The sequence below is a fragment of the Heptranchias perlo genome, unplaced genomic scaffold (genome assembly GCF_035084215.1).
Source record: "Heptranchias perlo isolate sHepPer1 unplaced genomic scaffold, sHepPer1.hap1 HAP1_SCAFFOLD_131, whole genome shotgun sequence".
Lineage (NCBI taxonomy): Eukaryota > Metazoa > Chordata > Chondrichthyes > Hexanchiformes > Hexanchidae > Heptranchias > Heptranchias perlo.
The window spans coordinates 431,597-458,127 of record NW_027138548.1 but is presented as its reverse complement, the minus strand read 5'-3'; the positions used below and the strand labels follow the sequence as shown (position 1 = coordinate 458,127).

The 26,531-nt window shown below is 46.0% G+C and overlaps 1 protein-coding gene across 1 annotated transcript in view; it reads left to right on the top strand.

Moving 5' to 3' along the window:
- The window catches only part of abcc10 (ATP-binding cassette, sub-family C (CFTR/MRP), member 10), a 403,237-nt gene that overhangs the window by 5,208 nt on the left and 371,498 nt on the right, over nt 1–26,531 (top strand). Inside the window, exons 4-6 of the mRNA XM_067977164.1 lie at nt 7,835–8,062; nt 11,388–11,544; nt 23,039–23,193. Coding sequence (XP_067833265.1) covers nt 7,835–8,062; nt 11,388–11,544; nt 23,039–23,193 — 540 coding nt within the window. The remainder of the gene's footprint in view (nt 1–7,834; nt 8,063–11,387; nt 11,545–23,038; nt 23,194–26,531) is intronic.

Sequence of the window (26,531 nt, the reverse complement as noted above, 5' to 3'; positions counted from 1 at the left end):
TCAGTCTATCCAACCTCTCCCTATAAGTCAAACCATCAAGTCCCGGTAGCATCCTAGTAAATCTTTTCTGCACTCTTTCTAGTTTAATAATATCCTTTCTATAATAGGGTGACCAGAACTGTACACAGTATTCTAAGTGTGGCCTTACTAATGTCTTGTACAACTTCAACAAGACATCCCAACTCCTGTATTCAATGTTCCTGACCAATGAAACCAAGCATGCTGAATGCCTTCTTCACCACCCTATCTACCTGTGACTCCACTTTCAAGGAGCGATGAACCTGTCCTCCTAGATCTCTTTGTTCTATAACTCTCCCCAACGCCCTACCATTAACGGAGTAGGTCCTGGCCCGATTCGATCTACCAAAATGCATCACCTCACATTTATCTAAATTAAACTCCATCTGCCATTCATCGGCCCACTGGCCCAATTTATCAAGATCCCGTTGCAATCCTAGATAACCTCCTTCACTGTCCACAATGCCACCAATCTTGGTGTCATCTGCAAACTTACTAACCATGCCTCCTAAATTCTCATCCAAATCATTAATATAAATAACAAATAACAGCGGACCCAGCACCGATCCCTGAGGCACACCGCTGGTCACAGGCCTCCAGTTTGAAAAACAACCCTCTGTCTTCTGTCGTCAATCCAATTTTGTATCCAATTGGCTACCTCACCTTGGATCCCGTGAGATTTAACCTTATGTAACAACCTACCATGTGGTACCTTGTCAAAGGCTTTGCTAAAGTCCATGTAGATCACGTCTACTGCACAGCCCTCATCTATCTTCTTGGTTACCCCTTCAAAAAACTCAATCAAATTCGTGAGACATGATTTTCCTCTCACAAAACCATGCTGACTGTTCCTAATCAGTCCCTGCCTCTCCAAATGCTTGTAGATCCTGCCTCTCAGAATACCCTCCAACAACTTACCCACTACAGATGTCAGGCTCACCGGTCTGTAGTTCCCAGGCTTTTCCCTGCCACCCTTCTTAAACAAAGGCACAACATTTGCTACCCTCCAATCTTCAGGCACCTCACCTGTTGCTGTCGATGATTCAAATATCTCTGCTAGGGGACCTGCAATTTCCTCCCTGACCTCCCATAACGTCCTGGGATACATTTCATCAGGTCCCGGAGATTTATCTACCTTGATGCGCGTTAAGACTTCCAGCACCTCCCTCTCTGTAATATGTGCACTCCTCAAGTCATCACTATTTATTTCCCCAAGTTCCTTTAACATCCATGCCTTTCTCAACCGTAAATACCGATGTGAAATATTCATTTAGGATCTCACCCATCTCTTGTGGTTCTGCACATAGATCCTGAAAGATCCTTGTTGATCCTGAAGAGGCCCTACTCTCTCCCTAGTTACTCTTTTGCCCTTTATGTATTTGTAGAAGCTCTTTGGATTCTCCTTTGCCTTATCTGCCAAAGTGTATTCAGGAGGAATTTCTCATTCAGTATGTGGATGGCCCGACGAGAGAGGGGGCAAAACTTGACCTCCTCTTGGGAAATAAGGAAGGGCAGGTGACAGAAGTGTTGGTGAGGGATCATGTCCCCTTTTTGCCCTCCTGATTTCTCTCTTAACTCTACTCCGGCAATCTCTATACTCTTCAAGGGATCCACTTGATCCCAGCTGTCCATGCATGTCATATGCCTCCTTCTTCTTTTTGACTAGGGCCTCAATCTCCCGAGTCATCCAAGGTTCCCTACTTCTACCAGCCTTGCCCTTCACTTTATAAGGAATGTGCTTACCCTGAACCCTGGTTAACACACTTTTGAAAGCCTCCCACTTACCAGACGTCCCTTTGCCTGCCAACAAACTCTCCCAATCAACTTCTGAAAGTTCCTGTCTAATACCATCAAAATTGGCCTTTCCCCAATTTAGAATTTTAACTTTTGGGCCAGACCTATCATTCTCCATAGCTATCCTAAAACTAATGGAATTATGATCACTTGTCCCAAAGTGATCCCTCACCAACACTTCTGTCACCTGCCCTTCCTTATTTCCCAAGAGGAGGTCAAGTTTTGCCCCCTCTCTCGTCGGGCCATCCACATACTGAATGAGAAATTCCTCCTGAATACACTCAACAAATTTCTCTCCATCCAAGCCCCTAATGCTATGGCTGTCCCAGTCAATGTTGGGAAAGTTAAAGTCCCCTACTATTACCACCCTATTTTTCTTGCAGCTGTCTGTAATCTCCTTACATATTTGCTCCTCAATTTCCCATTGACTATTTGAGGGTCTGTAGTACAATCCTATCAAAGTGATCTCTCCCTTCTTATTTTTCAGTTCTACCCATATAGACTCAGTGGGCGAACCCTCTGATATACCCCCTCTCACTACTGCCGTGATGTTCTCCCTAATCAAGAACGCAACTCCCCCTCCTCTCTTACCTCCTGCTCTATCTTTCCTATAGCATCTGTACCCTGGAACATTGAGCTGCCAGTCCTGCCCCTCCCTTAGCCATGTTTCAGTAATAGCTATAACATCCCAGTCCCATGTACCCATCCATGCCCTGAGTTCATCTGCCTTGCCCATCAGACTTCTTGCATTGAAATAAATGCAAGAAATCGTCAGGTGAGGAAGGAAGAAAGCTCCGAAAGCTTGTGATTTCAAATAAAACTGTTCAAATAACCTGGTGTTGTAAGACTCCTTACATTTGTCCACCCCAGTCCATCACCAGCATCTCTACATCACAGTTATCTGAGTGTGGTCTAACCAAAAGTTTGATACAACTTGAACATAACTTCTGCTTTTCAATTCGATTGCTCTAGAAATGAACCCCATTGCTTTGTTTGCATTTTTATGGCCTTATTAACCTGCATTGCTACTTTTAATGATTTGTGAATCTGTACCCCAAGATCTCTTTTTTTCTCCTCTACCCCATTTAGACACTTATTTTCCAAGAAGTATGTGGCTTATTCCTCCTACCAAAATGCACCACCTCACACCTATGTTAAAATTAATTTGCCATTTACATGCTCGTTTTGTAAGTTTAAGTAATGTCTTTTATATTTTGTCGCAGCCTTCCTCAGTATTAACTATACCCTCAATTTGGTGTCATCAGCAAATTTTGAATTTGTACTTCTGATTCCCGAGTCCAAATCGTTTATGTAAATAGTGAACAACAGTGTTCCCAGCACCTGATACGGGTGGAACACCACTTCCTGGCTTCCGCCAGTCTGAGTGAATACCATTAACCCTTTTTCTCTGTTTTGTAGTTATCTTGCTACCCAGCTCCTTGTTCCCTGACTCCACGTGCTCTGAGTTAGTCATGAGTACTATCCGGTAACTTATCGAAGTCCTTATCTACTCTTTGTTACTTTTTCAAAGCACTTCAACAACTGCATCATTAGCAGCTGCTTCAGGATTCATTTCACTGTCATCCTTTCACGAAGATGCTGACTCCTGCTGGTGTTTGGTGTCATAGGAATTGGACACTTTCCAAGTGGCCATCATTCATGTGTCTGTCGGGAACAGTGATTATCAAACCACAAATACAGGCACTCCTGGTGCCCCCCCCCCCACCCCAAGTCAGTACAGGCAGCGCTCCTGGGGACCACCCCCCCAGTCAGTACAGGCACTTGCTCCTGGGGACCCCCCCCTCCATCTGTACAGGCACTTGCTCCTGGGGACCCCCCCTCCGTCAGTACAGGCACTTGCTCCTGGGGACCCCCCCCTCCGTCAGTACAGGCACGCGCTCCTGGGGACCCCCCCCTCCGTCAGTACAGGCACTTGCTCCTGGGGACCCCCCCCTCCGTCAGTACAGGCACTTGCTCCTGGGGACCCCCCCCTCCGTCAGTACAGGCACTTGCTCCTGGGGACCCCCCCCTCCGTCAGTACAGGCACGCGCTCCTGGGGACCCCCCCCTCCGTCAGTACAGGCACGCGCTCCTGGGGACCCCCCCCTCCGTCAGTACAGGCACGCGCTCCTGGGGACCCCCCCCTCCGTCAGTACAGGCACGCGCTCCTGGGGACCCCCCCCTCCGTCAGTACAGGCACGCGCTCCTGGGGACCCCCCCCTCCGTCAGTACAGGCACGCGCTCCTGGGGACCCCCCCCTCCGTCAGTGCAGGCACGCGCTCCTGGGGACCCCCCCCTCCGTCAGTACAGGCACGCGCTCCTGGGGACCCCACCCTCCGTCAGTACAGGCACGCGCTCCTGGGGACCCCCCACTCCGTCAGTGCAGGCACGCGCTCCTGGGGAGCCCCCCTCCGTCAGTGCAGGCACGTGCTCCTGGGAACCCCCCCCCTCCGTCAGTACAGGCACGCGCTCCTGGGCATCCCCTCCGTCAGTACAGGCACGCGCTCCTGGGGACCCCCCCTCCGTCAGTACAGGCACGCGCTCCTGGGGACCCCCCCTCCGTCAGTACAGGCACGCGCTCCTGGGGACCCCCCCCTCCGTCAGTACAGGCACGCGCTCCTGGGGACCCCCCCCTCCGTCAGTACAGGCACTTGCTCCTGGGGACCCCCCCCCTCCGTCAGTACAGGCACGCGCTCCTGGGGACCCCCCCCTCCGTCAGTACAGGCACGCGCTCCTGGGGACCCCCCCCTCCGTCAGTACAGGCACGCGCTCCTGGGGACCCCCCCCTCCGTCAGTACAGGCACGCGCTCCTGGGCATCCCTTCCGTCAGTACAGGCACGCGCTCCTGGGGACCCCTCCCTCCGTCAGTACAGGCACGCGCTCCTGGGGACCCCTCCCCTCCGTCAGTACAGGCACGCGTTCCTTGGGACCCCCCCCCTCCGTCAGTACAGGCACGCGCTCCTGGGGACCCCCCCCCTCCGTCAGTACAGGCCCCCTTTATTCCATGGGCCACAATTTTGATGATAAGCTATCGTGCGGCACTTTCTCAAACACCTTTTGAAAGTTCATATACAACACATCAACTACATTGCTTTCATCTACCCTCTCTGTTACCTAATCAAAAAACTCTATCAGGTTAGTTAAACACGATTTGCTTTTAACAAAGCTGTGCTGCCTTTCCCTCGTCCATGTCACTGTTAATTCTGACCTGGATTATCGTTTCTAAAAGTTTCCCCACCACTGAGATTAAACTGACTGGACTATAATTGCCGGGTTTATCCTTACGCCCTTTTTTGAACAAGGGTGTAACATTTGCAATTCTCCAGTCCTCTGGCACCACCCCCGTATCTAAGGATGATTGGAAGATTATGGTCAGTACCTCAGCAATTTCCACCCTTGCTTCCCTCAGCAATCTAGGATGCATCCCATCGGGACCGGGTGACTTATCCACTTTAAGTACAGCTAGCCTTTCAAGTATCCCTTCTTTATAAATTTTTAGCCCATCCAGTATCTTAACTATATCTTCCTTTACTGAGACTCTGGCAGCATCTTCTTCCTTGGTAAAGACAGATGCAAAATACTCATTTAATATCTCAGCCATCCCCTCTGCCTCCATGAGTAGATCTCCTTTATGGCCCCTAATCGGCCCCACCCCTCTTCTTACCACCTGTTTATTGTTTACGTGCCTATTTGGATTCCCTTTAATGTTGGCTGTCAGTCTATTCTCGTACTCTCTCTTTGCCCCTCTTATTTCCTTTTTCACATCCTCTCTGAACTTTCTATATTCTGCCTGGTTCTCACTTGTGTTATCAATCTGACATCTGTCATACTCCCTTTTTTCCATTTCATCTTACTCTCCATCCCTTTTGACATCCAGGGAGCTCTGGCTTTAGTTCCCCTACCTTTCTCTCTCGTGGGAATGTGCCGAGACTGTACCCGAACCAGCTCCTCTTTAAAGGCCGCCCACTGTTCAGTTACAGATTTGACTGCCAATCGTTGATTCCAATTTACCCGGGCCAGATCTGTTCTCATTCCATTGAGTATTTTTACTTTAGAGTGGTCCGTGTCCTTTTCCATAGCTATTCTAAACCTGATGATACTATGATTGCTGCTCCCTAAATGCTCTCCCACTGACACTTAGTCCACTTGGCCCACTTTGTTCCCTAGAACTAAGTCCAGCAATGTCTCCTTCGTCATTGGGCCGGAAACGTACTGGTTAAGAAAGTTATCCTGAACACACTTCAAAAATTCCTCCCCCTCTGTGCCCCTTGTTGTTATCCCAGTCTATATTAGGATAATTGAAGTTCCCGTTATCACTACTTTATAGCCTTTGCACCTCTCTGTAATTTCCCTGCAAATTTGCTCCTCTATATCCGTCCCATAGTTGGTGGCCTATAGAATAGACCCAGGAGTGTAATGGCACCTCTATGGTTTCTTGACTCTAACGAAATAGATTCTGCCCTTGACTCCTCCAGGACATCCTCTCTCTCCAGCATTGGAATATTCTCCTTAATCAGTACTGCCACCCCCCCTCCTTTCTTTCCTTCCCTATCTTTCCTGAACACCTTGTATCCAGAAATATTTAGTACCCAATCCTGCCCTTTTTTGAGCCAGGTCTCCGTTATCGCCATGAAATTGTATTCCCATGTGGCTATTTGCGCCTGTAGCTCACCAACCTTGTTTACAATGCTTCGTGCATTTACACACCTGCACAGCAAACCAGTCTTTCTTGTACTCTCTCTCTCTGTCTGCTCCCACCTAATCCCGTACTATTTCTTGCTCTAGTGCTATCTTTCTCTCCCGATCCTTTTGTGCGCCTTGTTTCTCCTTTCCAATGCTACATCCTGGTGCCCATCCCTCTGCCAAATTAGTTTAAACCCCCCCTCCCCCCCCCACTCCTCCCACAGCACCAGCAAACCTCTCCACGTGAACATTGGTCCCAGCTCCATTGAGGTGCAATCCGTCCGGCCTGTACAGGTCCCACCTTCCCCAGAACTGGTCCGAATGCCCCAGGAATCTAAAGCCCTCATCCTGCACCAGCTCTCCAGCCACGCATTCATCTGCTCTATCCTCCTATTTCTATACTCAGTAGTGCGTGACACCGGGAGTAATCCGGAGATTACTACTTTTTGAGGTCCTGCTTCTTAACCTCTTTCCTAACTCCTTTAAATTTTCCTGCAGGACCTCATCCCTCTTTCTACCTATGTCATTGGTACCGATACGGACCACGACCTCCGGCTGTTCACCCTCTTTCCCCCCCCCCCCCCAGAATGTTCTGCAGCCGCTCAGTGACATCCATGACCCTGGCATCAGGGAGGCAACATACCGTTCTCGAATCACGTTTGTGGCCGCAGAAATGCCTGTCTGCTCCCCTAACTACAAAATCCCCCATCATTATCGCTCGACTGACCTTTCACCTCCCCCCTCCCCCCCCCAACCCGTATAGCTGAGCCACCCATGCTGCTATGGACTTGACTCTGGCTGCACTCCGCAGAGGAACCTTCTCCCCCACCAGTATTCAGAACTGAATACTGGTTAGAGACTGAGATGCACTCGGGACTCCTGCACTACCTGCCTAGTCCTCCTTGTCTATCTGGCGGACACTCAGTCCCTGTCTGCCTGTTCTCGTAAAGCTGCGGGGTGGCCACCTCCTGAAACGTGCTATCCACTCCGGGAGACCCCCTGTGAATACGGGGACACACTCTGGGAGACCCCCTGTGAATACGGGGACACACTCCGTGTGGGGGTGGGGAGCCCCTGTGTTGAACCATGTATTACTCTGCTGTCTGTACAGTTGGGGAGGGGGAGCCCTTGTGTCTTACACTGTTGACTTGGGGTAGTGGGTCCCATTCCCTGTTTTACCTACTGAATGTTCCCTGGGATTTAGTCCCATTCCCTGTTTCACCTGCTGAATGTTCCCTGGGATTTAGTCCCATTCCCTGTTTTACCTACTGAATGTTCCCTGGGATTTTGTCCCATTCCCTGCTTCACCTGCTAACCTCTGATTTTTATTGATTTCCTAGCTGATGACTGAGATTCTGTTTGGAATGCGAGTGATTAAGTTCTACACCTGGGAGAAGCATTTCGTTGATATGGTTGATAAATACAGGCAGAAGGAGCTGGGCCGTCTGAGAATCATCAAGTACCTCGACGCAGTTTGTGTTTACATGTGGGCTGCACTTCCTGTCGTTATCTCCATCCTCACCTTCGTCACATACTCCCTGCTGGGACACCAGCTCACCGCTGCCAAGGTCAGTGATTTATTCTTTGGGAATAACTCTACGTGTTTCCTGACACTATTTGACCCAGTTTCCAGTTCCCCGTTCCCAATTCAGGGACCTCCTTTTGTTGCAGTGAAGTGAAGGGCCTCGACTCAGAAATCAATTGTGTTGCACTTGACTGGTCTCCAGGATGTAGACGTTGCCCATACATTTTAAATTTCCTCCCTCTTCTCTTATCTTCTATGCTGTTGTCCTGTCTAGTCATCAGGTAAAGAAGTCGAATTTGCTTTTGACCGTTTTTTTCAGCTCATTACCACTGTGGTACCAGCTGTACTTTTGCACATTGATTCTGGAAGATTTTGTCATTTTAATGCCTAAGTCACTTGGATTTTTTTTCCCAGGCGGACATTGATTCTGAGGTTCAATGGCACAAAACAGAAAGTTTCAGAATCCGTCACTTTCATCCCATTTATTGAGAAACGTATTGATGATACAGAACTCAAATGGCAGCTCTGTGTACCTGGACTGAACCCACCCCCCACCGCTCTGTGTACCAGGACTGAACCCACCACCCCCCCGCTCTGTGTACCTGGACTGAACCCACGCCCCCCCCCCCCCTGCTCTGTGTAACTGAACTGAACCCACCCCCCCCCCTGCTCTGTGTAACTGGACTGAACCCCCCCCCCCCCGCTACTGCTCTGTGTAACTGAACTGAACCCCCCCCCTACTGCTCTGTGTAACTGAACTGAACCCCCCCCCCCTACTGCTCTGTGTAACTGAACTGAACCCCCCCCCCCCTACTGCTCTGTGTAACTGAACTGAACCCCCCCCCCCCCCCCACTGCTCTGTGTAAAGCTCTGGAACAAAAGACAGCAAGCAGTCTGAATCACTAACCTTTTGTATGAGAGTGATGGTGTTCAGAGGGATTTGGGTGTCCTTGTACATGAAATACAGAACGTTAACTTGCGGGTACAGCAAGCAATTAGGGAGGCAAATGGTATGCTAGCCTTTATTGCAAGGGGTTGGAGTACAATAGTAAGGAAGTCTTATTGCAATTGTACCAGGCTTTAGTGAGACCACACCAACGTACTGGATTAATGTTTTGGTCTCCTTTCCTAAGGAAGGAAATACTTGCCATAGAGGGGTGCAATGGAAGTTAACTACATTGATTCCTGGGATGAGAGGGTTGTCCTATGAGGAGAGATTGAGTAGAATGGGCTTACACACTCCGGAGTTTAGAAAAATGAGAGATGATCACATTGAAACATGTAAGGTTCTGAGGGGGCTTGACAGGGTCGAGGCTGAGAGGCTGTTTCCCCTGGCTGGAGTGTCTGGAACTAGGAGGTATAGTCTCAGGATAAGGGGTCGACCATTTAGGACTGAGATGAGGAGAAATTTCTTCACTCAGAGGGTTGTGAATATTTGGAATTATCTACCCCAGAGGCCTGTGGATGCTCTATCGTTGAGTATATTCAAGACTGAGATTGATAGATTTTTGGACACCAAGGGAGGTGGAGATCAGGTGGGAAAGTGGAGTTGAGGTCGAAGATCGGCCATGATCTTATTGAATGGACTCGAGGGGCTGTGTGGGCGACTCCTGCTCCTATTCTTTATGTTCTCATGTTCAATGGTTGCAACTAACATCTCACTGCAAGACCACACTCAGGAAAGCTGAAATGTGCTTATTGCAGAGTGAGGGGACGTTGGGACCAGGCGTATGTTTCCTCACACAATCATAGAATGATCGAGCGCAGAAGGGGCCATTTGGCCCATCGTGCCTGCGCTGGCACGATGAGCTATCCAATTAGTTCCACTCCTCTGCCCTATCCTCATAGTCCTGCAAATTTTCCTCCTTCATATTTATCCAAATTCTTTTTGAAAGTTATTATTGAATTTGCTTCCACCACCTTTTCAGGCAGTGAATTCCAGATCATAACAACTCGCTGCGTAAAAAAATGTTTCCTCATCTCACCTCTGGTTCTTTTACCAATCACCTTAAATCTGTGTCCTCTGGTTACTGACCCTTCTGCCACTGGAAACAATTTCTCCTTATTTACTCTATCAAAACTTCCTGATTTCGTCCACCTCTATCAAATCTCCCTGAATCTTCTCTGCTCGAAGGAGAACAACCCTGGTTTCTCGCGTCTCGCCACATAACTGAAGTCCCTCATCCCTGGTACCATTGTAGTAAATCTCCTCTGCACCCTCTCCAAGGCCTTGACATCTTTCCTAGTGTGGTGCTCAGAATTGAACACAATACTCCAGCTGGGGCCGAACCAGTGTTTTATAAAGGTTCAGCATAACTTCCTTGCTTTTATACTCTATGCCTCTATTCATCCCACATGCTTTTTTAACAGTTGTCTCAACTTGTCCTGCCACATTGAAATACTTGTGCACATACACCCCCAGGTCTCTCTGTTCCTGCATCCTCTTTAAAATTGTACCATTTAGTTTATATTGCCTCTCCTCATTCTTCCTATCAAAATGTATCACCTCACACCTCTGCATTAAATTTCATCTGCCATGTGTCTGCCCATTTCATCAGTCTGTGTCCTCCTGAAGTCTGTTACTATCCTCCACATTGTTTACTACATTTCCGAGTTTTGTGTCATCCGCAAACTTTGAAATTATGCGTTGTATACCCAATTCCAGGTCGTTAATATGTATCAAAAACAACAGTGGTCCCAACACTGACCCCTGGGGGACACCACTATACATTTCACTCCAGTCTGAAAAATAATTGCTCATCACTGCTCTGCTCTCTGTCCCTTAGCCAATTAAGTTAGTCAAACATGATTTTCCTTCAACAAATCCATGCTGACTTTCATGTATTAGCCCATACTTTTCCACATGCCAATTAATGAGTTTCTGATTTCAGCTATGTCACTGTGGGCGGTTGCCAAAAGGAGTCCAAGCACCTTTCCACAGGGAGAGAAAAAACTGAGATTGATAGTTCTATTTTAATAGTGCCCTTTTAGTTGCTGTAAGGAGGTTGTATAAACTCTGGATAGCAAGAAAAGAAGAGGCAGCAGTACCAAATCCCACCTTGCTCAACATCCTACAGCTGGGAAGCCATTAATGAAGGCTTAGGAACACGTAAAAGAGTCGGTCGAAGGAGAATGGGCCACAAGTTGCCCTGGACCATATTGTGAATAATACCAAACTAAGGAATTGTGCCTGTGTGTGAGGTGTGGGGGTGGAGAAGGTGTCACTTCCCTGATCCATGCCTGTGTGGTTCACATGGCCATTTGGCAGCCATTTTGTTTCTTATTGGACTGTCTCTGTCTTTCTCTCCTTTTTCTCCTTACAATCTCTCCTTCTCTCTCACTCCCCCTTTCCCTTTCCCCTCGTGCAGGTGTTCACAACCCTGGCCTTGGTGGGTATGCTGATCCAGCCCCTGAATAATTTCCCCTGGGTCCTGAATGGAATACTGCAAGCAAAGGTCTCCTTGGACCGGATCCAGCGCTTCCTGCAGCTCTCCGACCAGGATCTCAACAGCTACTATATGACAGGTGAGTCAGTAAGATAAATCATGCATCAACCTGTCAACAAACAAGATCACAGGATAATTACAGATGAGGGAGGCCATTCGGTCCATCTTCGTCGATTATCCAGAATGACTAAGTGCCCCATTGCAGCATCTAATTAGTTATAAAATGATTTCAAGGTCTTCTATAAACCTATAAATAATTAAAGGGTAGTCAAAGGAAGGGGCAAAAAAGGAGATCTTCTTATGGAGGCAGAGCGTATGGCTCAGGTACTAAATAGATACTTTGCATCAATCTTCACTTGAGAAGAGGATGATGCCAATGCAGCAGTAAAGGAGGAGGTCGTAGTGATATTGAAGACAATCAAAATAGATAAAGAGCAGGCACTTTAAAGAGTAGCAGCACTCAAAGTAGAAAAGTCATCCAGTCCAGATGGGATGCATCCTAGGTCACCGAGGGAAGTAAGGGTAGAAATTGCAGAGGCTCTGGCCACAATCTGCCAATCGTCCTTAGATATAGGGATAGAAACATAGAAAATAGGAGTAAGAGTAGGCCATTCAAAATGATCATGGCTGATCGTCTAACTCAGTACCCTGTTCCCGCTTTTTCCCCATATCCCTTGATCCCATTAGCATTAAGAAATATATCTATCTCCTTGAACACATCTAATGACTTGGCCTCCACTGCCTTCTGTGGTAGAGAATTCCACAGGTTCACCACCCTCTGAGTGAAGAAATTTCTCCTCATCTCGGTTCTAAATTGCATACCTCGTTTCCTGAGACTGTGACCCCTGGTTCTGGACTCCCCATCCATCGGGAACATCCTCCCTGCATCTAGTCTGTCTAGTCCTGTTAGAATTTTATATGTTTCAATGCGATCACCTCTCATTCATTAAACTCCAGTGAATGTAGGCTTAGTCGACCCAATCTCTTCTCATACGTCAGTCCTGCAATCCCAGGAATCAGTCTGGTAAACCTTCGTTGCACTCCCTCCATGGCAAGGACATCCTTCCTCAGATAAGCAGACCAAAACTGCACACAATACTCCAGATGTGGTCTCACCAAGGTCCTGTATAACTGCAGTAAGACATCCCTGTCCCTGTACTCAAATCCTCCTGCAATGAAGGCCAACATACAATTTGCCTTCCCAATCGCTTGCTGCACCTGAATGCTCGCTTCCAGCGACTGGTGTACAAGGACACCCAGGTCTCGTTGCACCTCCCCTTTTCCCAATCTATCACCATTCAGATAATCTGCCTTTCTATTTTTACAACTAAAGTGGATAACCTCACATTTATCCATGTTATACTGCATCTGCCATGTTCTTTCACTCACCCAACTTGTCTGAATCACATTGGAGCCTCTTTGCATCCTCCTCACAGCTCACATTCCACCCCAGCTTTGTGTCGTCTACAAACTTGGAAATGTTACATTTAGTTCCCTCATCCAAATCATTGATATATATTTTGAATAACTGGGGCCCAAGCACTGATCCCTGCGGTACCCCACTAGCCACTGCCTGCCACCTGGAAAAAGACCTGTTTATTCCTACTCTCTGTTTCCTGTCTGTCAACCAATTCTCAATCCATGCCAGTATATTCCCCCCAATCCCATGTGCTTTAATTTTGCACACTAACCTCTTGTGTGGGACCTTATCAAAAGCCTTCTGAAAATCCAAATACACCACATCCACTGGATCTCCCCTATCTATTCTACTAGTTACATCCTCAAAAAACTCCACTAGATTCATTCTAGAGTCATTCACCTGACGAAGGGGATAATCTCCGAAAGCTTGTGATTTTAAAATAAAATTGTTGGACTATAACCTGGTGTTGCAAGATTGTTTACATTTGTTAAGTATGATTTCCCTTTCATAAACCCATGCTGACTTTGTCCAATCCCATTAATACCTTCCAAGTGTTCTGTTATCAATCTTTTATAATAGACTCCAGCATTTTCCCCAGTCCTGATGTTAGGCTAACTGGTCTGTAATTTGCTGTTTTTTCTCTCCCTCCTTTTTTAAATAGTGGGGTTACATTTGCCACCCTCCAATCTGTAGGAACTGTTCCAGAGTCTATAGAATTTTGGAAGATGATCACCAATGCATCCACTATTTCCAGGGCCACTTCCTTTAGTACTCTGGGATGTCGATTATCAGGCCCTGGGGATTTGTCAGCCTTCAGCCCCATTAATTTCCCTAACACTTTTTTAACGAATACTGGTTTCCTTCAGTTCCTCCCTCTCACTAGACACTTGGTTCCCTAACATTTCTGGGAGGTTATTTGTGTCCTCCTTAGTGAAGACAGAACCAAAGTATGTGTTTAATTGTTCTGCCATTTCTTTGTTCCCCATTATAATTTCCCCCATTTCTGACTGTAAGGGACCAACATTTGTCTTTACTAATCTTTTTTTCCAGACATATTTATAAAAGCTTTTACAGTCAGTTTTTATGTTCCCTGCTAGTTTACTCTCATACTCTATTTTCCCCCTCTTAATCAATCTCTTTGTCCTCCTTTGCTGAATTCTGAACTGCTCCCAATCCTCAGGCTTGCTGCTTTTTCTGGCAATTTTCTGTGTCTCCTCTTTGGATCTAGTACTATCACTAATTTCTTTTGTAAGCCACGGTTAAGCCACCTTTCCTGTTTAATTTTTGCGCCAGACAGGAATGAATAATTGTTGTAATTCCTGTACACGTTCTTTAAATATTAGCCATTGCCTATCCACCGTCATCCCTTTTAGTAAAGTTCCCCAATCTATCATAGCCAACTCGCACCTCATACTTTCGTAATTTCCTTTATTTAGATTTAGGACCCTAGTTTCGGAATCAACTCCTTCACTCTCCATCATAATGAGGAATTCAATCATGTTATGGTCGCTCTTCCCTGAGGGACCCTGCACAACATTATTGTTAATTAATCCTTTCTCATTGCACAATACCCAGTCTAGGATCACCTGTTCTCTAGTTGGTTCCTCAACGTATTGGTCTAGAAAACCATCACGTACACATTCCAGGAATTCCTCCCCCATATATTGCTAATTTGGTTTGACCAATCTGTATGTATATTAAAGTCACCCACGATCATAGTTGTACCCTTCTTGCATGCATCTCTAATTTCCTGTTTTTAATGCCCTCCCCTACATCTCCACTACTGTTTGGGGGCCAAAGACAACTCCCAACAACGTTTTCTGCCTCTTGGTGTTTCTTGGCTCCACCCATACAGATTCCACATTGTGATTTTCCGAGCCAATATCCTTCCTCACTATTGCATTGATTTCCTCCTTTACTAACAACACCACCCCACCTCCTTTCCCTTTTTGCCTGCCCTTCCTAAATATTGAATACCCCTGGATGTTCAGTTCCCATCCTTGGTCACCCTGCAGCCATGTCTCCGTAATCGCAACGATATCATAACCATTAATATCAATCTGCGCTGTTAATTGATCTACCTTATTGCGAATGCTCTGCGCATTCAGAAGCAATGCCTTTAGACTTGTCTTTTTAAGATTGCTAGTCATCTTAGTTTTATTTTGCACTATGGCCCTATTTGTTTTTTGCCCTTGTTTTCTCTGCCTTCCACTATTGCTTCTTCCCTTTCTGCCTTTTGTTTCTATCCTTGTTTCCCCCTCCTCTGTCTCCCTGCTCAGGTTCCCATCCCCCTGCCATTCTAGTTTAAACCTTCCCCAACAGCACTGACAAACACCCCCGCAAGGACATCGGTTCCGGTCCTGCTCGGGTGTAACTCGTCCTGCTTGTACAGGTCCCATCTTCCCCAGAACCGGTCCCAATGTCCCAGGAATCTAAATCCCTCCCTCCTACACCATCCCTGCAGCCACACATTCATCTGGTCTATTCTTCTGTTCCTATACTCACTAGCACGTGGCACTGGTAGTAATCCTGAGATCATTACCTTTGAGGTCCTGCTTTTTAATTTATCTCCTTACTCCTTAAATTCACCTTGCATGACCTCATTCCTTTTTTTTTACCTATGTCGTTGGTACCGATATGGACCACGACTACTGGCTGTTCACCCTCCCCCTCCAGAATGCCCTGCAGCCGCTCCATGACATCCTTGACCCTAGCACCAGGGAGGCAACATTACCATCCTGGAGTCACGTTTGCGGCCCCAGAAACACCTATCTGTTCCCCTTACAATTGAATCTCCTGTTGCTCTCGCCCTGCCACTCTTATTCCTCCCCTCCTGTGCAGCAGAGCCACCCGTGGTGCCCCGAACCTGGCTCTTGTTGCTTTCCCCTGAATAGCCATCTCCCCCAACAGTATCTAAAGCGGTATATCTGTTTGAGAGGGAGATGGCGCAATGGGACTCCTGCTCTTCCTGCCTAGTCCTTTTACTCTGCCTGGCGGTCACCCATTTCTTTTCTTCCTGCATAATCTTCACCAGCAGTGTGACCACCTCACTGAACGTGCTATATACGATAATCTCAGCATCGCGGATGCTCCACAGTGAATCCACCCGCAGCTCCAGCTCTGAAATACGGTTAGCCAGTAGCTGCAGATGGACACACTTCCTGCACACGTAGTCGCCAGGGACACTGGTAGTGTCCATGACTTCCCACATAGTGCAGGAGGAGCATATCACGGGTGCAAGCTCTGCTGCCGTGACTTGCCTTAGATTAAGCTTGTTAGTTAGGAACAGAGGAACATAGTCGTGCCTGCTCCGCCATTTGATAAGATCATGGCTGATCTGTGATCTAACTCCATATACCTGCCTTTGGCCTATATCCCTTAATACCTTTGATTGCCAAAAAGCTATTGAGCTAGTATCAATTGCCATTTGCGGAAGAGAGTTCCAAACTTCGACCACCCTTTGTGTGTAGAAATGTTTTTTAATCTTGCTCCTGAAAGGTCTGGCTCTAATTTTTACACTGTGCCCCCTACTCCTGGAATCCCCAACCAGCGGAAATAGTTTCTCTCTATCCACCCTATCCGTTCCCCTTAATATCTTATAAACTTCAATCAGATCACCTCTTAACCTTTGAAACTCCAGAGAATACAACCCCAATTTGTGTAATCTCTCCTCGTAACTTAACCCTTGAAGTCCGGGTATCATTCTAGGAAACCTACGCTGCACTCCCTCCAAGGCCAATATGCCCTTCTGAAGGTGCGGTGCCCAGAACTGCTCACAGTACTCCAGGTGTGGTCTAACCAGGGTTTTGTATCGCTGCAGCATAACTTCTGCCCCCTTGTACTCTAGTCCTCCAGATATAAAGGCCAGCATTCCATTAGCCTTTTTGATTATTTTCTGCACCTGTTCATGACACTTCAATGTTCTATGTACCTGTACCCCTAAGTCCCTTTGGACATCCACTGTTTTTAACTTTTTACCATTTAGAAAGTAACCTGTTCTATCCTTTTTTGATCCAAAGTGGATGACCTCACATTTGTCTACATTGAATTCCATTTGCCACAGTTTTGCCCATTCACCTAATCTATCAGTATTGCTTTGTAATTTTATGTTTTCATCTACGCTGCTTACAATGCCACCAATCTTTGTGTCATCGGCAAACTTAGATATGAGACTTTCTATGCCTTCATGTAACTCGTTAATAAATATTGTGAATAATTGAGGCCCCAAGACAGATCCCTGCGGGACTCCACTAGTCACATCCTGCCAATGTGAGTACCTACCCATTATCCCTACTCTGAACTTTATTCCCTTCTGTCTCCCTGCTCAGGTTCCCATCCCCCTGCCGCTCTCGTTCAAACCTTCCCCAACAGCACTAACAAACACCCCCGCGAGGACATTGGTCCCGGTCCTGCTCGGGTGTAACCCGTCCCGCTTGTACAGGTCCCATCTTCCCCAGAACCGGTCCCAATGTCCCAGGAATCTAAATCCCCCCCTCCTCCACCATCCCTGCAGCCACGCATTCATCCGGTCTATTCTCCTGTTCCTATACTCACTAGCACGTGGCACTGTAGTAATCCTAAGATCACTACCTTTGAAGTCCTGCTTTTTAATTTATCTCCTAACTCCTTAAATTCACCTTACAGGACCTCATCCCTTTTGTTACCTATGTCGTTGGTACAATATGAACCACGACTACTGGCTGTTCACCCTCCCCCTCCAGAATGTCCTGCAGCTGCTCCACAACATCCTTGATCCTAGCACCAGGGCGGTCACCCATTTCCTTTCTGCCTGTGTAATCTTAACCTGCGGTGTGACCACCTCACTGAACGTGCTATCCACGATAGTCTCAGCATCTCGGATGCTCCCCAGCGAATCCACCCGCAGCTCCAGCTCCGAAGTTACTACCTTTAAAGAGTTTACTCCTTTAAATTACTCTTAATTAGAGAATGTTAACTACACTAGGAACCTTGATTGACTAAAAAACACTACTTGCTATAAGAGCTGCAGACCTTCCCTTTCTTTTTACTTTAGTTACTGTAGAATAGTAGAAATACTCACCTGAACCGACTTACCAATCAGGTGCCTCCCCTGTGTGGCGTCCCTTTCTGAATCCTGACGTCACTTCGAACTCCGTCATAGCTCCCTCTGCTCTGTTCCGCTCCTCTCAGCTGTTTTCGGTTCTCCGAAATCCTGCCTTTTTATGGGGCGCTCCCTCTGCTCTGTTCCGCTCCTTTCAGGGATGGTGCCGGAGGACTGGAGGATTGCAAATATTACCCTCCTGTTTAAAAGAGGGGAGAGGTATAAACCCAGCAATTACAGGCCAGTCAGACTAACGTTGGTGGTGGGGAAACTTGGAGGCAATAATCCGGAACAAAATAAATTGGCACTTGGATAAGTATGGGTTAATAAATGAAAGTCAGCACGGATTTGTTAAAGGAAAATCGTGTTTGACTAACTTGATTGAGTTCTTTGATGAAGTGGATACAAAATTGGCTAAGGGACTGAAAGCAGAGAGTAGTGGTGAAGGGTTGTTTTTCAGACTGGAGGGAAGTTTACAGTGGTATTCCCCAGGGGTCAGTATTAGGACCACTGCTCTTTCTGATTATATATTAATGACCTGGACTTGGGTACAGATGGTATAATTTCAAAGTTTGCAGATGACCTGAAACTCTGAAATGTAGTAAACAATGTGGAGGATAGTAACAGACTTCAGGAGGGCACAGACAGACTGGTGAAATGGGCAGACACATGGCAGATGAAATTTAATGCAGAGAAGTGTGAAGTGATTCATTTTGGTCGGAAGAATGAGGAGAGGCAATATAAACTACATCGTGCAATTTTAAAGGGGGTGCAGGAACAGAGAGACCCAGGGGGTGCATGTATAGAAATCTTTGAAGATGGCTGGACAAGCTGTTAAAAAAGCATATGGGATCCTGGCTTTATTAATAGTCATCAAGTACAAAGGCAAGGAAATTATACTAAACCTTTATAGAACACTGGTTAGGCCTCAGCTGGAGTATTGTGTTTAATTCTAGGCACCACACTTTAGGAAGGATGTCGAGGCCTTAGAGCGGGTGCAGAAGAGATTTACTAGAATGGTACCAGGGATGAGGGACTTCAGTTATGTGGAGAGACTGGAGAAGTTGGGCTTGTTCTCCTTAGAACAGAGAAGGTTAAGAGGAGATTTGATCGAGGTGTTCAAAATCATGAACGGTTTTGATAGAGTAAATAAGGAGAAACGGTTTCCAGTGACAGAAGGGACACAGATTTAAGGTGATCGGCAAAAGAGCCAGAGGCGACATGAGGAAATATTTTTTTACGCAACGAGTTGTGATGATGGAATGCACTGCCTGAAAGGGTGATGGAAACAGAATTAATAGTAACTTTCAAAAGGGAATTGGATAATTTTTTAAAAATTCATTCATGGGATGTGGACATCGCTGGTAAGGCCAGCGTTTATTGCCCATTCCTAATGGCCCTTGAGATGGTGGTGGTGAGCCACCTTCTTGAACTGCTGGAGGATAGTAATCTTCTCAAGGGCAATTAGGGATGGGCAATAAATGCTGGCCTTGCCAGCGACGCCCACATCCCATGAAAGAATAAAAAAAAGCTGAATTCCAGAGGTGAGGTGAGACTGACTGCCCTTGACATCAAGGCAGCATTTGACCAAGTGTGGCACCAAGGAGCCCTAGTAAAATTGAAGTCAATGGGAATCAGGGGGAAAACACTCCAGTGGCTGGTGTCATATTTAGCACAAAGGAAGATGGTAGTGGTTGTTGGAGGCCAATCTTCTCAGCCCCAGGACATTGCTGCAGGAGTTCTTCAGGGCAGTGTCCTTGGCCCAACCATCTTCAGCTGCTTCATCAATGACCTTCCCTCCATCATAAGGTCAGAAATGGGGATGTTCGTTGATGATTTGCAACCCCTCAGATAATGAAGCAGTCCGTGCCCGCATGCAGCAAGACCTGGACAACATCCAGGCTTGGGCTGATAATGGCAAGTAACATTCGCGCCAGACAAGTGCCAAGCAATGACTATCTCCAACAAGAGAGAGTCTAACCACCTCCCCTTGACATTCAACGGCATTACCATTGCCGAATCCCCCACCATCAACATCCTGGGGATCACCACTGACCAGAAACTTAAATGGACCAGCCACATAAATACTGTGGCTACAAGAGCAGGTCAGAAGCTGGGTATTCTGTGGCGAGTGACTCACCCCCTGACTCCCCAAAGCTTTTCCACCATCTACAAAGCACAAGTCAGGAATGTGATGGAATACTCTCCACTTGCCTGGATGAGTGCAGCTCCAACAACATTCAAGAAGCTCAATACCATCCAGAACAAAGCAGCCCGCTTGATTGGCACCCCATCCACCACCCTGAACATTCACTCCCTTCACCACCGGTGCACAGTGGCTGCAGTGTGTACCATCTACAGGATGCACTGCAGCAACTTGTCAAGGCTTCTTCAACAGCGCCTCCCAAACCCGCGACTTCTACCACCTAGGAGGACATGGGCAGCAGGCACATAGAAACAACACCACCTGCCATTCCCCTCCAAGTCACACAACATCCACAATTGGAAATATATCGCCGTTCCTTCATCGTTACTGGGTCAAAATCCTGGAACTCCCTACCAAACAGCACTGTGGGAGAACCTTCACCACACGGACTGCAGCGGTTCAAGAAGGCAGCTCACCACCACCTTCTCAAGGGCAATATGGGATGGTCAATAAATGCCGGCCTTGCCAGCGACACCCACATCCCATGAAGGAATAATAAAAAAAATGATCCAATTCCCTTTTGAAAGTTACTATTGAATCCGTTTCCACCACTCTTTCAGGCAGTGCATTCCGGTTCATAACAACTGATTGCATAAAAAATGTTTCCTCATGTCACCTCTGGTTCTTTAGCCGATCAACTTAAATCTGTGTCCTCTGGTTACCGACCCTTCTGCCACTGGAAACAGTTTCTCCTTATTTACTCTGTCAAAACCGTTCATGATTTTGAACACCTCTATCAAATCTCCCCTTAACCATGTTTGGACCAAGGCTGTAATGAGGTCTGGAGCCAAGTGGTCCTGGTGGAACCCAAACTGAGCATCGGTGAGTAGGTTATTGGTGAGTAAGTGCCGCTTGATAGCACTGTCGACGACACCTTTCATTGCCTTGCTGATGATTGAGAGTAGACTGATGGGGCGGTAATTGGCCGGATTGGATACATGAAGGTAAAAAATTGACAGGGCTATGGGGAAAGAGCAGGGTAGTCGGACTAATTGGATAGTTCTGCCAAAGAGCTGGCAAAGGCATGATGGGCCGAATGGCCTCCTTTTGTGCTGTATCGCGCTCTGATACTAAGGTTTTTGCCTTCATTGCTGTATTTTGAAGGCCATTTCCAGTGTTATCGCTCTTGTCATAAAGAACTTCTTGATATCAGTCTTAAATTTACCCTTTATCAGTTTAAATAGAGTCATAGAGTTATACAGCACGGATAGAGGCCCTTCGGCCCATCGTGTCCGCGCCGGCCATCAAGCCCAGTCTAATCTAATCCCATATTCCAGCATTTGGTCCGTAGCCTTGTATGCTATGGCATTTCAAGTGCTCATCCAAATGCTTCTTGAATGTTGTAAACAATTTTACAACACCAAGTTATAGTCCAGCAATTTTATTTTAAATTCACAAGCTTTCGGAGGCTACCTCCTTCCTCAGGTGAACGATGTGGAAATGAAATCCTCGAAATGAAGTCGCATTTATAATTCACAGAACAATGCTTGTTGATTACAGACAGTTTTTTCAACTGCCCGTTTTTAAAATAAAATTTTAAAATAAAATTGCTGGACTATAACTTGGTGTTGTAAAATTGTTTACAATTGTCAACCCCAGTCCATCACCGGCATCTCCACATCATTCTTGAATGTTGTGAGGGTTCCTGCCTCCACAACCCTCTCAGGCAGTGAGTTCCAGACTCCAACCACCCTCTGGGTGAAAAAGTTCTTTCTCAAATCCCCTCTAAACCTCCCGCCTTTTACCTTGAATCTATGTCCCCTTGTTATAGAACCCTCAACGAAGGGAAAAAGCTCCTGAGTATCCATCCTATCTATGCCCCTCATAATTTTGTACACCTCAATCATGTCCCCCCTCAGCCTCCTCTGCTCCAAGGAAAACAAACCCAATCTTCCCAGTCTCTCTTCATAGCTGAAGCGCTCCAGCCCTGGTAACATCCTGGTGAATCTCCTCTGCACCCTCTCCAAAGCGATCACATCCTTCCTGTAGTGTGTCCCCTTGTCCCAATCTAGCAATTTAATTCTCAGTAATTTTCCTGATTTATCTTTTCCGTTCAGTTTATTATCCTATATACCTCTAAGATCATTCAGATGCCTCCTTTCCAGGTTGAAAAGCCAAAGTCACTCCAGTCTTTCCTCATAACTCTGAGCTCTGACACTAGGGACCAGTCTCATGGCCCCGCTCTGCAGTGTCTCCAGGGCTTGAATGTCTTCCTTGAGTCTTGGTGACCAGAATTGGACACTGTGTTGAAGCTGCAGTCTGACCAGAGTATTGTGCAGTTTGTTCGCAGCTTCCTCTGACTTGTATTAAACTACACACAGCCAAAACAGTTGAATATTCTGTTGGCGTTGTTGATTGCCACCCTGCATTGGTTGGATATGTTGAGCATTGAATCTGCTAAGATTACTGGTCTCTTTCAACTTCTTCCCTAGCTATGTTAACACCTTTCATGGAATTTGTGTGTTGCCCATTTTTCTTGCCGTGCAGTAATTCACATTTGTCTGTATGGACCGACTGAGATTGGGAGGAAGGAGAGAACAAAATTGAAGTCTGCAATTGTAAATATCTTGTAATCATAAACACAAATGTGGTGAATCAGAGAGAAAGTGAGCGAGATGGTGGCAGACAGATCCAGGATTATTCTCCTGAAGATTAGGTGTATACCTCACTTCTGTCTTTGTCCCACTGTTGACAGGAGCTGCTACCTTCAGGTAAAATTTGAAATAGGTTTACGATACTTAGGACATGAGTCATTGGCGAATGCTCTTGGTAAGGAGTTTGAAATTTGATATTTCCATTGAGAAAACATTGAAGGGCTGGGTCATACAGCAGACCTCTCACTTAATGTAATTTTGAGTTTTGTTCAGGAGAACCCGATGATCCCAACTCAGTAATTGAGCTGCATGATGCTTCCTTCTCTTGGATACCCAGTGAAACTTCCAGTGACCGCAGTTACCATGACAATGATGCCTCGCGTGACGGCAGCCTGAAGCTCTTGAACATGAATCTAATGATGAAGCAGGTAAGCTCACTGCTAAAATGAGCAGTTATATTTTTTATTTACTTGTAAGGAAGGGGTGAATCAGACTGTCCTGAAGTTTACGAATGTTATACTACTATTGATTTCTCCTTATATTGTAGTAATGTTCATCTTTAACCTTTGCCTGTTAAGCAAGGAAGTTTAAGTCAATTGAAAGTACCACTGGGTTATTGGACCAGGGCTGACCCTGCAGCAGTGGTCAGTTTCAGGGTGAAGTAATGAGGTTTAATTAAAGACTGCCACTGAATCATTTGATAAGTGTGGGAGAACAGTTAGTTCAGTAAAGGAAAACCCTTTTTAATGGTACAGATACAAAAGGCAGCCTTATAATGAAAGGTTTCACTTGGAAGAACAGCAATTATCTGGAACAAGAGTGAAACTGAGATAACAAAGTAAGGGAGTTAGACCCGTTAGCTCAATTGAAAAAAGAGCTAGTTAAGTAAGGAAAACTAAAGTTATTGGGAAGGGATAAGTCAATTAAATTCTCCTTTATATGGTGTTGTATTTTAACTTTTACATAATTATGTAATGCAGAATTGTGTGGATTATCATGTAGAGGGAGTAAGAGAAATATATAAAAATTGTCAGTTTGTAGTGAATATTGGGATTCGTAAAGGCCTAAGATACTGAGCTCAGAACTGTAACATGTTTGAATTCCTCAACTAAACCAGCAGCTTCATAGAATCAAAGAAAATAGGAGCAAAGTAGGCCATTCAGCCCTTCGGGCCTGCTCCGCCATTCAAAATGATCCTGGCTGATCATCTAACTCGGTACCCTGTTCCTGCTTTTTCCCCATATCCCTTGATCCCTTTAGCATTAAGAAATATATCTACCTCCTTCTTGAATACATCTAATGACTTGGCCTCCACTGCCTCCTCTGGTAGAGAATTCCACAGGTTCACCACCCTCTGAGTGAAGAAATTTCTCCTCATCTCTGTTCTAAATGGCATACCCCATATCCTGAGACTGTGACCCCTGGTTCTGGACTCCCCAGTCATCAGGAACATCCTCCCTGCATCTAGTCTGCTTAGTCCTGTTAGAAATTTATATGTTTCGATGAGATCACCTTTCATTCTTCTAAACTCTAGTGAATATAGGCCTAGTCGACCCAATCTCTCCTCATACGTCAGTCCTGCCATCCCAGGAATCAGTCTGGTAAACCTCCGTTGCACTCCCTCCGTGGCAAGGACATCCTTCCTCAGATAAGGAGACCAAAACTGCACACATTTCTCAGACGTGGTCTCACCAAGGCCCTGTACAACTGCAGTTAGACATCCCTGCTCCTGTACTCAAATCCTCTTGCAATGAAGGCCAACATACCATTCGCCTTCCTAACTGCTTGCTGCATCTGAATGCTCACTTCCAGCGGCTGGTGTACAAGGACACCTGGGTCTCGTTGCACCTCCCCTTTTCCCAATCTATCACCATTCAGATAATAATCTGTCTTTCTGTTTTTACAACCAAAGTGGATAACCTCACATTTATCCATGTTATACTGCATCTGCCATGTTCTTGCTCACTCACCCAACTTGTCTAAATCACTTTGGAGCCTCTTTGCATCCTCCTCACAGCTCACATCCCACCCCAGCTTAGTGTCGTCTACAAACTTGGAAATGTTACATTTAGTTCCCTCATCCAAATCATTGATATATATTGTGAATAGCTGGGGCCCAAGTACTGATCCCTGCGATACCCCACTAGTCACTGCCTGCCACCTGGAAAAAGACCTGTTTATTCCTACTCTCTGTTTCTTGTCTGTCAACCAATTCTCAATCCATGCCAGTATATTCCCCCCAATCGCATGTGCTTTAACCTCTTGTGTGGGACCTTATCAAAAGCCTTCTGAAAATCCAAATACTCCACATCCACTGGTTCTCCCCTATCTATTCCACTAGTTACATCCTCAAAAAACTCCAGTAGATTTGTTAAGTATGATTTCCCTTTCATAAACCCATGCTGACTTTGTCCAATCCCGTTAATACCTTCCAAGTGTTCTGTTATCACATCTTTTATCATGGACTCTAGCATTTTCCCCACTACTGGTGTTAGGCTAACTGGTCTGTAATTCCCTGTTTTTTCTCTCCCTTTTTTAAATAGTGGGGTTACATTTGCCACCCTCCAATCTGTGGGAACTGTTCCAGAGTCTATAGAATTTTGGAAGATGATCACCAACGCATCCACTATTTCCAGGGCCACTTCCTTTAGTACTCTGGGATGTCGATTATCAGGCCCTGGGGATTTGTCAGCCTTTCGCCCCATTAATTTCCCTAACACTTTTTTACGAATACTGGTTTCCTTCAGTTCCTCCCTCTCACTAGACCCTTAGTTCCCTAACATTTCTGGGAGGTTATTTGTGTCCTCCTTTTGTGAAGACAGAACCAAAGTATGTGTTTAATTGTTCTGCCATTTCTTTGTTCCCCATTATAATTTCCCCCATTTCCGACTGTAAGGGACCTACATTTGTCTTTACTAATCTTTTTCTCTTGACATATTTATGGAAGCTTTTACAGTCAGTTTTTATGTTCCCTGCTAGTTTACTCTCATACTCTATTTTTCAACTTCTAGGGTTCAGTTGTAAGTACTTTTAAGTGTACGTTTAAGGACTGTTGCATGTACTGTATACTTAATAAATCCGTGACACCTGATTTTCTATGTATGAGAACCTTATCTATTTCAGGTGTAAATTATAAATAAGAATCTTTCTTCTAATATACCAGCAGATCTCCCTTGGCATTACTCACCATAAGTCAGAGTGTACGCTGTTATAAGAAAAGCGTAATGGCAAAGTGTTACATAGAATTACATGAATGTACAGCACAGAAACAGGCCATTCGGTCCAACAGTCCATTCCGTTATTTATACTCCACACGCACCTCCTTGTTCAGTACTTCATGTAACCCTATCAGCATACCCTTCTATTCCTTTCTCCCTCATGTATTTATCTAGCTTCCTCTTAAATACATCTATGCCATTCACCTCAACTACTCCCTGTGGTAGTGAATTCCACATTCCAACCACTCTCTGGGTAAAGAAGTTTATGCTGAATTTAATTTTGGATTTATTAGTGACTCTTTCATATTTATGGCCCCAAGTTCTTGTCTTCCCCCACAAGTGGAAACATCTTCTCTCCGTCTACCCTATCAGTCTTTTTTCTAGAGAAAACAGCCCCAGCCTATGCAGTCTTTCCTGATAGGTATAACCTCTCAGTTCTGGTATTGTTTTTTATTCGTTCATGGAATGTGGGCGTCGCTGGCAAGGCCAGCATTTATTGCCCATCCCTAATTGGCCTTGAGAAGGTGGTGAGCCGCCTTCTTGAACCA